We start from the raw sequence: 12,807 nt of genomic DNA, 5'->3' as shown, positions 1-12,807 counted from the left end.
AGATAGATAGATAGATAGATAGATAGATAGATAGATAGATAGATAGATAGATAGATAGATAGATAGATAGATAGATAGATAGATACGAGCGGAACACGCGTACACAAGAGCGGAATGTCTGACAGAAAAAGTCAGACGGAAGCTTTTCATCGTCTATTCCGATCATGTGTAGGCCTCATCGGACTTTTCTTTTCGAAAATTCTGACGGACCTAGAAATGGAACATGTTCCAAATATTTCCGACGGAACCAATTCCTATCTGGAAAACCGCTCGTCTGTATGCTGTACCGACGGACCAAAAACAACTCATGCTCTGAAGCAAGTATGAGGCGGAAGCTACTGGCTACTGAACTTCCTTTTTCTAGTCCCATCATACGTGTTGTACGTCACCGCGTTCTGGACGGTTCCGATGGCAAAACCGGTCGTGTATATGCGGCATAAGGAAAAATGTTAGATAATATACTTACTTTTCCCCATCTTCCAAATTGTGGGAAGTACCCCAAATCACATAAGAAGACACTCCAACCCAGTGCAAGTGAATCTTCCCGCAAGATTTGGTATCCTGTTCATTCTCAGCATATCGTTGGAAGTAAAATGACATCACCTTCGCCTAAACAGTGCAGGCAGATGACAGCTGAAAGTAAGTATAGAGTCCAACATTTTTCAATTAATTGCAGCGGGTGCCCTGCATATCCCGCTGCCTGGACAAGCTGGCCAAGATTTTTCTGTGAGGGAGAAAAGTGCCTGTCAGTTTCTGAGGGGAATATTTCCCCTCTCCTTTTTTTCTCCACACACAGAGACACACAGGGCTGTTCACTCTGCTTTCTCCCCCGTGTCCCTATTGGCAGGAATAGGGGAGCCAATGACAGGAACAATTACAGGAGCAAATCAGAAGGACTTACAATCAGCTGCTGCAAAGGATTTTGGAATGTGTAGTCCCCATCTAAAATGGCCCCATAGTTTTCTATGGAGACAGAAATACAAGAGCCAGCCTGCTCTAGGAAGCAGGAAACTAAAGACTCCATATTGCTGTTCAGAGGAGATTCAGACAGCACGAGGCAGAGGAAGAGATCAGACCTAAGGGAGAGATGCTGTCTACCAGGTGATTTCACTGCATGATTTAGGCCTCCGCCTCCAGTCGGGACATCCAGCCTGAGAGAGGGGGATCCCAGGTGCACATTCAGGCGCACCTGCACTGACGGTGAAGCGTTCCAGTGTGAGGTTACCAGTCGGGGTCGCCGGGAGAGCCTGCTGTTCCAGGATGTTCGTTTTTGCTTTGACCGCAGGATTAGGTGAGGGGGCTTTTGCCCATTTACAGGAAACAGGGACACTGCACCATAGAAGAAGTTAAATGTCCCCCTTGGATCTACAGTGACTGCACCTCCAAATGCACTTTCACAGTGCATTTGGAGGTGGATCTATCACAGTGCCGAGCTCCGTTCCCTGCGAGCGTTGCAACACACGGGGATGGAGCACGGCACCAAATTCAGGTGAAAAACACATTACACATACAGTACACTGTAATCTTACAGATTACATTACTGTATCACATTATTTCACATCCCTTTTGTGCCTGGTGGTTTGTCCAGTGCCCTGCATGCAATTTTATATTATAAATACGGTTCTTTCTGTTCTTTCTGCCTGGAAACTGGAGATTGTCCATAGCAACGAAAAAGTGTCCCTTTACATTAAAAGCAGTTTTAGACCAGCTAGAAAACAGCAATAATAAATTAGAATCACTTGCAGAATTGAGCGCTACTGATTTGTGGGGAAATTCGTCATCAAACACTGAAAGTAATCACAGCGACAATTCTGCAACTGAGCAAATTTCTGTGTTTTTGATTTGATTACATTATTGAGTAATTTTTATTATTATAATATTATTATTTGTTATACTTATTTATAGTTATTTATTATATTATAATTTATGATTTTGTGTTTCAAACTTTATCATACCCGGGCTGTCTACTAGACTCTTGTTTGGACAGATTTAAGTGTGTTATTCCTAAGAATTACAGGCCTACAATATAAAATGCCAAATTTCCATGCAAAACATTGTACCGCCTTCAGCATCAAAAATCTGACATAATCATACCGCCAGGGAGGATAATGTTGAAACTGCTGGCAAAAAAATGAGTACACCCCTAAGTGAAAATGTCCAAATTGGGCCCAAATATCAATATTTTGTGTGGCCACCATTATTTTCCAGCACTGCCTTAACCCTCTTGGGCATGGAGTTCACCAGAGCTTCACAGGTTGCCACTGGAGTTCTCTTCCACTCCTCCATGACGACTTCACGTAGCTGTTGGATGTTAGAGACCTTGCGCTCCTCCACCTTTCGTTTAAGGATGCCCCACAGATGATCAATAGGGTTTAGGTCTGGAGACATGCTTGTCCAATCCATCACCTTTATCCTCAGCTTCTTTAGCAAGGCAGTGGTCATCTTGGAGAGGTGTTTGGGGTCGTTATCATGTTGGAATACTGCCCTGCGGCCCAGTCTCCGAAGGGTGGGCATCATGCTCTGCTTCAGTATGTCACAGTACATGTTGGCATTCATGGTTCCCTCGATGAATTGTAGCTCCCCAGTGCCCGCAGCATTCATGCAGCCCCAGACCATGATACTCCCACCACCATGCTTGACTGTAGGCAAGACACACTTGCCTTTGTACTCCTCACCTGGTTGCCGCCACACAAGCCTGACACCATCTGAACCAAATTAGTTTATCTTGGTCTCATCAGACCCAGGACATGGTTCCAGTAATCCATGTCCTTAGTCTGCTTGCCTTCAGCAAACTGTTTGCAGGCTTCTTGTGCATCATCTTTAGAAGAGTCTTCCTTCTGGGATGACAGCCATGCACACCAATTTGATGCCGTGTGCGGCGTATGGTTTGAGCACTGACAGGCTGACCCCCCACCCCTTCAACCTCTGCAGCAATGCTGGCAGCACTTATATGTCTATTTTCCAAAGACAACCTCTGGATATGATGCTGAGCACATGCACTCTACTTCTTTAGTCGACCATGGCGAGGCCTGTTCTGAGTGGAACCTGTCCTGTTAAACCGCTGTATGGTCTTGGCCACCACGCTGCAGCTCAGTTTCAGGGTCTTGGCAATCTTCTTAAAGCCTAGATCATCTTTATGTAGAGCAACAATTCTTTTTTTTCAGATCCTCAGAGAGTTCTTTGCCATAAGGTGCCATGTTGAACTTCCAGTGACCAGTATGAGAGCGTGAGAGCGATAACACTAAATTTAACACACCTGCTCCCTATTTACACCTGAGACCTTGTAACACTAACAAGTCACATGACACCGGGGAAGGAAAATGGCTAATTGGGCCCAATCTGGACATTTTCACTTAGGGGTGTACTCACTTTTGTTGCCAGCGGTTTAAACATTAATGGCTGGGTGTTGAGTTATTTTGAGGGGACAGCAAATTTACACTGTTAGACACGCTGTAAACTCACTACTTTACATTGTAGCAAAGTATAATTTCTTCAGTGTTGTCAACATGAAAAGATATAATAAAATATTTACAAAAATGTGAGAGGTGTACTCACTTTTGTGAGATACTGTATATACTGTTTCTGTTTGTTACTTCCCCACAGAAATATTGCAGTAATGACAATTTCTGTGTTTTATCATAACGTGTGTATTTCTCATTGGTCCTTGCACTTGCCAGAGGGGTGCTGATACTGTTATTGTGGTTGAGAGGCAGAGTGACGAACTGAACAAACTTAAGCGGCACCTCCGGGAGTAGCGCTACAGGATATTATGCAGCAATTTGACAGGAGGGGGCCTGGATCTTATATAGTGGGGAAAATAATTATTTAATCCCCTGCAGATTCTGTAAGTTTGCCCACTTACAAAGAAATGAAGTGTCTATAATTTTTATCATATGTGTTTTTTAAATGATAGAGACAGAATATCAACCAAAAATCCAGAAAAAAACTCATGATACAAATGTAAAAAATTGAGTTGCAGTTCAGTTAGTAAAATAAGTATTTGATCCCCAAACAAAACCTGACTTAGTACTTGGTGTTGAAACCCTTGTTGGCAAGCACAGAGGTAAGACATTTATTGTAGTTAGTGACAAGGTTTGCACACATCTCAGGAGGGATTTTGGTCCATTCTTCTCTACAGATCTTCTCTAAATCCTTAAGGTTTCTTGGCTGTCACTTGGCAACTCGAGGTTTCAGCTCCCTCCATAGAATTTCTATAGGATTAAGGTCTGGAGACTGGCTTGGCCACTAGATGACCTTAATGTGCTTCTTCTTGAGCCACTCCTTTGTTGCCTTATTTTTTGGGCCATTGTCATGCTGGAAGACCCACCCTTGAACCATCTCCAGTGTTCTGGCTGAGGGAAGAAGGTTCTCATCCAAGATTTTACAATACATGGCCCCGTCCATTGGCCCCTCAATGCGGCAGTCAGTCTGTACCTTTAGCAAAGAAACAGACCCAAAGCATCATGTTTCCACCTCCATGATTGACTGTAGGGATGGTGTTCTTAAGGTCATAGTCAGCATTTTTTTTTCTCCAAACAAGGCGAGTCCCCCTCCTCAAGAAGGCACATGTACAGTCATGCCAATGAACATCTAAATGATTCACAGAAGGATTGGGAGAAAGTGCTGTGGTCAGATGAGCCCAAAATTGAGCTCTTTGACATTAACTCGACTTGCCGTGTTTGGAGGAAGAAAAATGTTGATTATGACCCTAAGAACACCATCCCTACAGTCAAGCACGGAGATGGAAACATGATGCTTTGGGGCTGTTGCTCTGCTAAAGGTACAGGCCAACTTTGCCGCATTGAGGGGCAAGTGGACGGGGCCATGTATTTTAAAATCTTGAGTGAGAACCTTCTTACCTCAGCCAGAAAAATAAAGATGGGTCGCGGATGGGTCTTCCAGCATGACAATGACCCAAAACATACCACCAAGGCAACAAAGGAATGCCTCAAGAAGAAGTACATTAAAGTCATGGAATGGTCTAGTCAGTCTCCAGACCTTAATCCTATAGAAAATTTATGAAGGGAGCTGAAACTTCAAGTTGCCAAGAGACAGCCAAGAAACCTTAAGGATTTAGAGAAGATCTGTAAAGAACAGTGGACCAAAATCCCTCCTGAGATGTGTGCAAACCTGGTAACCAACTACAAGAAACGTCTTACCTCTGTACTTGCCAACAAGGATTTCTCCACCAAGTACTAAGTCGTGTTTTGCTTGGGGATCATTTTTTATTATTTTGATTATAGTTGTAAAACCCCTGCCAGATTTTTGCCGTCATCCCATGTTTTGCTTGGGGATCAAATGCTTTACTCGCTGAACTGCAACTTAATTTATAGCATTTGTTTTATGTTTTTTTTTCTGGATATTTGATTGATATTCTGTTTCTATCATTTAAAATACACCTATAATACAAATTATAGACCCTTCATTTCTTTGTAAGTAGACAAACTTACAAAATCTTTAGGGGATCAAATAATTATCTTCCCCACTGTATATGAACCTAGCATTTTACTGCATGGTCTGCTTTGAATCCCACATATATATTTTGCTTTGCAATGTGATAAACATAAAGAATTGCTTGTAAAAGAAGAATGATATTATTTCAATACAGATTGTTATTTATTGTATAGTTCTTCAAAAATGTTAAAAAAAAATAAAAAATTTGTAGTGCTGATATCAAATAAATGTGTATGGGTGTCAAGCACATGAGTACGGGTGGCAGAAAGTGAACGGGTCCTCCAGCGTAAGCAAAGGACAAATCATTGATAAAATCAGTGACCATGAAGGGATGGAAGCTGGTGTCTCCAATAACAGCTGTACTGAACATTGCTCATACTTCATTTTCCAGCTGAAGAATGTACCAGTGTAGACGTGCCATGAATAGCAGAAATGGAAACCTGACACAAAGAACTCATGGGTAGCGAATGTGCCTTATAACATGGCGCACAATCCAACAGAACAATTTGCTAAGAATGGTAAACCAATCATTCACTGCTTGATAAATGTACCCCTTAACCCCAAACTTCATCTTTGTTTTTTGTTTTTTTGTTTTTTGAATACTTTACAAACTATTTGCAAAAAGAATAAGAATAGATATCGACTTTGGCAAATATATATATATATATATATATATATATATATATATATATATAGCACACTATAGCAAAACTAAAAGATTTTCCAAATAACCCTGTCACGCACTTGGGCAAATAGTCTACAATAAAAATTACAGAGGTTTACCATCAGCGAATGCACAAGCTCTTTGCTCACATGGTGTGCGCAGTTCATGGTGCAGCGATCCTATACTGGCTGGGTATTTCCTGAGATTCATACCCACCACCAAACGCTCTCCTGAAGAAGTAAATGCTGCCAGTGAAAAGCGTATAGAGAAATCCTAGTTCTACAAAACATTCCTTTTGATATTATATTGAAATTTTATCTGATATAAATAAAATTGTGAAATTCTAAAAGATATTGTTTTCTTTTGTACTATGTATTGAATGTACCTGAAAAGTCCCATCAAAAAACTGCTTGAGTTATCATTGGTGAAAACTGAAAAATGATCAGTACATCCACAAATAAAAACAGCTGAAGTTGTATGCAAATCTTGACTTTTCCTATACAACTTGAGCTTGTTTCTGCCATATGCCATCTCCCAGACCACCTTAAATGTCAGTAAAACCGTTCAATAAATTAAAGAATCCATTTGGGAGGTTTGGAAGGTAGAAAGGGCAAGGTCACACGCGACTTTTACAGGAAAATTCAAATTTTCTTGTAGCTTCAGCTGCCTAAATGTCTAAACCCACTGACACAAGCTGTTCTGGATATAAGTCAGAAAAGTCCTAAAGCATATCTAAACCCCACATAAAATGTAATATAATGCAGCTTACCACCAGTCCCCAGATGTGGTGGCTGCATTCCTTTTTATCTCCTTTACCCTGGTGATCCTGCCAGTGACACACTTCCTGCCCTGGGGTGACTACACTCACCACACTGTATCTATATAGGGAATGCATTGTGACTACAATGACCTACTCCTCGTTATTACATAGAGAGAAATAGAGTACACAGAAGATAACTAGAAAAAATGATAATATTTTTTGAGATTTTAGTTTAGGACTGATTAAGGTACACGAATTCTGGATTTCTATCAGAATCCGTGAAATATGTTTCTGTATAGAGAATCTACTACACCCGAAAAAGAAAATAAATGCTGCCACCTCATCTGGGGACTGCTAAGCTGCCATAGATTTGTTTTTTTCTTGGGTTTTAGGCTACTTTCACACTGGGGCGGACGGGCGCCGGCTGTAAGGCGGCGCTGCCCCATTGTTTTCAATGGGAAGGGGCGCTTTAGGAGCAGTGAATACACCACTCCTACAGCGCTCCAAAGATGCGGCTTGCAGGACTTTTTGTACCGTGCCCTCGGGGTTTCACACTGGAGACACAGGAGAGGCGCTTTACAGGCACTATACAGGCGCTATTTTTAGTGCTGTAGCGCCTGTAAAGCGCCTCAGTGTGAAAGTAGCCTAAATGCCATCCAGACTACACCATTATAGTACATGATACAATTGGATTTGGATGATACAGATGTGCAGCAATCCACAGCAGCCAATCACAGTTATCATTGCCGAAATCCATTTAAAGATAATACAAACTAGTTGCTTTGAGTCACTGCAAAAACCTTGCGAAATCTTATTAAGCAAAGAAAATGTATTTTCATGGTACATATCAGATGTACAACTTGTGTTTAAGAACTCTCAATGGGGTCCCTTAATCAAGTCAGGGATACCTAGATGCTCAGATATGATATTCCATCTATTGGGTTCTCCAGAGACTGCCAGTTGTAGTGACAGTTACTGACATCCTGAGCCTTGGGTGCTCTCCATAAATTCTCACTTCTGCTGTATATAGATATTGCATCGTAGATCAGTAGCTGCTGTGTATAATGCCAGATGTCAATGCACTGCCTTAACCCCTGAAGATAAAAGCAGCATGTGGTGTTAATTCCCTTTTTTTCTCTTGCACAAGTCATACAGTAGAAAGAAAATGTATCAGCTAGACAAGTAAGTTTGCCATGACAATAGATGAGGATGTTAAAGTGTTATACAGAAGTAACTGGGGGTTATTTACTAAAGGCAAATCCACTTTGCACTACAAGTGCAAACTACAAGTGCAAAGTGCTCTTGAAATTGCACTGAAAGTGCACTTGGAAGTGAAGTCGCTGTAGATCCAAGGGGGGACATGCAAGGAAAATTTAAAAAAACAGCATTTTAGCTTGCACATGATTGGATAATAAAATCAGCAGAGCTTCCCCTCATTTCAGATCTACCCCTCAGATTTACAGCAACTGCAATTCCAAGTGCACTTTCAGTGCAATTTCAAGTGCACTTTGCACTTGTAGTTTGCACTTGTATTGCAAAGTGGATTTGCCTTTTGTAAATAATCCCCATAGTCATCATTGCTACCAAGGCAAACACCAAGCTCAATCAGCTGGCTCATTCTGGACGCTTGTCAATACATTCCCACCAGTCTACACATCTCTGGTTCTCTGGTATTGAATATGTGACATGTAGTATTAGGAGCGCACAGCGAAAAGTGATAGACAATGGGGATTATTTACTAAAGAAAAATCCACTTTGCACTGCAAGTGCACTTGGAAGTGAAGTCGCTGTAGATCCAAGGGGACATGCAAGAAAAATAAAAAACAGCATTTTAGCTTGCACATGATTGGATGATAAAATCAGCAGAGCTTCCCCTCATTTCACATCTACCCCTTAGATTGAGAGCGACTGCACTTCTAAGTGCACTTTCAGTGCAAAGTGGATTTGCCTTTTGAAAATAATCCCCATAGTCTCTCAACCAGTCCCTCTGGAACCACCATTGAGTAAGAACATCTTTATAAACATAATTTGTGAAATACGCTCCATCTAGCCATTCATATATCTACATGACCCAAGAAGCTGTACATAGATGCAAACATGCTATGTTTGTAAAGGTGAACTGTCAGTGATAACCACAGTACACAGTATACACAGGCTTGCAGCCATTACCTAATCAAACAATGCAACATCCACCATGTACAACAATGTCATATTATTGCATTCTGCCATGTCAGATCATTATCTGCAGTGCCCAGGAACAAAGCCGCACCAGGGTGCCCATTGCCAGGCAGCAGTCAGAAGTCAAAGAGACCTTTTCTTCAAAAAACTGTTGAAGCAAATTTCACTGCTGATTAGCCAGAAATATCAACCAGATTTTTTTTGCATTTTTTTGCATAGATAGATAGATAGATAGATAGATAGATAGATAGATAGATAGATAGATAGATAATGGATGGATAGATAGATGGATAGAGAGAGAGAGAGAGATAGATGATAGATAGATAGATAGATAGATAGATAGATAGATAGATAGATAGATAGATAGATAGATAGATAGATAGATAGATAGATAGATAGATAATGGATGGATAGATAGATGGATAGAGAGAGAGAGAGAGATAGATGATAGATAGATAGATAGATAGATAGATAGATAGATAGATAGATAGATAGATAGATAGATAGATAGATAGATAGATAGATCGATCGATCGATCGATCATGGATGGATAGACTACCATCAACACATACTTTTAGACATACCTTCAAAAGTAAAGTCTATTACCATGCCCAGACATATGTAAGAATTCTAGGTGTCAGGTGGCAAAGTACATAATTGTTCTGCACAGATATAGTGCCACATGAAGCCATCCTCTGTGCCAATCAGATTGTGGATGTTGGAAATAAAGCAGAGTAGGGTTTCTATCTATTCCATCAGTGAAGACAACTTCATCCTGATGGTCACAGGCAGACAGCTAGCATTTAAGGCCTGTGGTCCCCCCAACTGTGCCAGAACTACAAATCTCTGTATGGTAGATCATACTGGAAACTGCAATAGCCATCAGCAGGGGCACCATAGTATGCCATCCTCTGCATCACCCCCTGGTCCAGAAATACTCTGTGCCCATTTCGCAGCAATGTATGCCTGGCTTCAGTAGCAGGTGACATTCTGTCATCTCACTGATCATAACAAGAATAAAAAATACAAAAAAACATTAAATCTCCCAACAGCACAAGTATGCCAAGTCTGGTAGATATAGAAAACGGGGATGCCCCAGGATGCCAGCCTGCAAATCATTGGCTGAATTGTGCAGATAAGATAAGCGTGGCATGACAGCTGGTATAAGCAGTCTGACTAGCAGGATCATGCCCAGATTGCCATCCTGCAGCAGTGAACTAAGCCTAACCTGGCATAAATGGCAGCAATGTAAGCGGTACCTACCTTTCTGCTTTCTGCGATCCCGGATAATTTGGGCTCCCCTGTCAAGGATGAAGATCGAGCCTGCTGTCCTACATTGTCCTGTTGCGGTGACATCGCTTCCATTAAGATGTTTCCATATAATTCCACAGAGGATCAGTCATGGTGAGCAGGGTGGCAGGTGGTGGGTATGAGCGGGCACAGCACACAAGCATCCCCGGCTCTGTACTGAGCTCCGGCTGGAGGGAGATGACAGTCTATAGAGCGCGGACCGCCCCGCTCCTCCTCCTCCTCTCCGCATCACAGCTCGGTCTGCACTGTCGGGCTCAGCGCTACTAATCCCTCATCATTACATCACTGACAGCAATCATCACCGCACCTCCGATACATGGCCAAGGCATTGACACCTTCTTTTATAATGCTTCCTGACAGCCTGACTGCTCATTTACACAAGTCATTTCTTTAAGGATAATTAATGGCTGAGATTTACCTGTACTTCTATAGACTTGTACGCTGTGCTTCTATAGACATGTACGCTGTGCTTCTATAGACTTGTACGCTGTGCTTCTATAGACATGTACGCTGTGCTTCTATAGACTTGTACGCTATGCTTCTATAGACTTGTACGCTGTGCTTCTATAGACATGTACGCTGTGCTTCTATAGACTTGTACGCTGTGCTTCTATAGACTTCTACGCTGTGCTTCTATAGACTTGTATGCTGTGCTTCTATAGACTTGTACGCTATGCTTCTATAGACTTGTACGCTGTGCTTCTATAGACATGTACGATGTGCTTCTATAGACTTGTACTCTGTGCTTCTATAGATTTGTACGCGGTGCTTCTATAGACGTTTACGCTGTGCTTCTATAGATTTGTACGCTGTGCTTCTATAGACTTGTATGCTGTGCTTCTATATAGACTTGTACGCTGTGCTTCTATAAACATGTACGCTGTGCTTCTATTGACTTGTACGCAGTGCTTCTATAGACGTGTACGCTGTGCTTCTATAGACTTGTACGCTGTGCTTCTATATAGACTTGTACGCTGTGCTTCTATAGACATGTACGCTGTGCTTCTATAGACTTGTACGCTGTGCTTCTATAGACTTGTACGCTGTACTTCTATAGACTTGTACGCTGTGCTTCTATAGACTTGTACGCTGTGCTTCTATAGACGTGTACACTGTGCTTCTACAGACTTGTACGCTGTGCTTCTATAGACATGTACGCTGTGCTTCTATAGACATGTACGCTGTGCTTCTATAGACATGTACGCTGTGCTTCTATAGACTTGTGCACTGTACTTCTATAGACGTGTACGCTGTGCTTCTATAGACTTGTACGCTGTGCTTCTATAGACATGTATGCTGTGCTTCTATAGACTTGTACGCTGTGCTTCTATAGATTTGTATGGTGTGCTTCAATAGACTTGTACGCTGTGCTTTTATAGACGTGTATGCTGTGCTTCTATAGACATGTACGCTGTGCTTCTATAGACTTGTATGCTGTACTTCTATAGACATGTGCGCTGTGCTTCTATAGACATGTACGCTGTGCTTCTATAGACATGTACGCTGTGCTTCTATAGACTTGTACGCTGTGCTTCAATAGACTTGTACGCTGTGCTTTTATAGACGTGTATGCTGTGCTTCTAGGCTTGTATGCTGTGCTTCTATAGACTTGTATGCTGTACTTCTATAGACATGTACACTGTGCTTCTATAGACGTGTATGCTGTGCTTCTATAGACGTGTACGCTGTGCTTCTATAGACGTGTACGCTGTGCTTCTATAGACGTGTATGCTGTGCTTCTATAGACATGTACGCTGTGCTTCTATAGATGTGTACGCTGTGCTTCTATAGATGTGTACGCTGTGCTTCTATAGATGTGTACGCTGTGCTTCTATAGACTTGTACGCTGTGCTTCAATAGATTTGTATGCTGTGCTTTTATAGACGTGTATGCTGTGCTTCTAGGCTTGTATGCTGTGCTTCTATAGACTTGTATGCTATGCTTCTATAGACATGTACGCTGTGCTTCTATAGACGTGTACGCTGTGCTTCTATAGACGTGTACGCTGTGCTTCTATAGACGTGTACGCTGTGCTTCTATAGACTTGTACGCTGTGCTTCTATAGACGTGTATGCTGTTTTTCTACAGACGTGTATGCTGCGATTCTATACACGTGTACGCTGTGTTTCTATGGACTTGTATGTTGTGCTTCTATAGACTTGTACGCTGTGCTTCTATGGACTTGTATACTGTGAACTTGTATACTGTGCAGGGCCGGATTTCCCACAAGGCCACCGAGGCCAGGCCTCGGGGCGGCAGTGGTACAGGGGCGGCCCGGCGCCGCTCCTGCAATGACTTCTCGGCCGCCCCCCACACTAACCTAGCAGCATGCAGCGCACCTGGGCACCAGAGAGGTGGGGGCGCTGAAGCGCTAGAGTGCTCCTCTCCCTCCTCCTACTCTCTGTGTCCAGACGCGGCTCCCTCCGCTCCCACCGCCGCC

At 42.3% G+C, this 12,807-nt stretch overlaps 1 protein-coding gene across 2 annotated transcripts in view; it reads right to left on the bottom strand.

Moving 5' to 3' along the window:
* Positions 1-10,649, bottom strand: part of ARHGAP20 (Rho GTPase activating protein 20) — a 217,869-nt gene extending 207,220 nt beyond the window's left edge. The window contains exon 1 of one of the 2 annotated variants that reach the window (XM_073613484.1): positions 10,320-10,649. In XM_073613484.1, the coding sequence (XP_073469585.1) occupies positions 10,320-10,421 (102 nt within the window). In that variant the 5' untranslated portion in view covers positions 10,422-10,649. The remainder of the gene's footprint in view (positions 1-10,319) is intronic. The other variant, XM_073613485.1, reaches the window with a different exon arrangement.
* Between the last annotated feature and the right edge of the window lie 2,158 nt (positions 10,650-12,807).

Source organism: Aquarana catesbeiana, linkage group LG02 (genome assembly GCF_042186555.1).
Source record: "Aquarana catesbeiana isolate 2022-GZ linkage group LG02, ASM4218655v1, whole genome shotgun sequence".
Taxonomy (NCBI): domain Eukaryota; kingdom Metazoa; phylum Chordata; class Amphibia; order Anura; family Ranidae; genus Aquarana; species Aquarana catesbeiana.
Note: the sequence above shows the minus strand (reverse complement) of the source record. Positions and strands in the feature narration are given on the sequence as shown.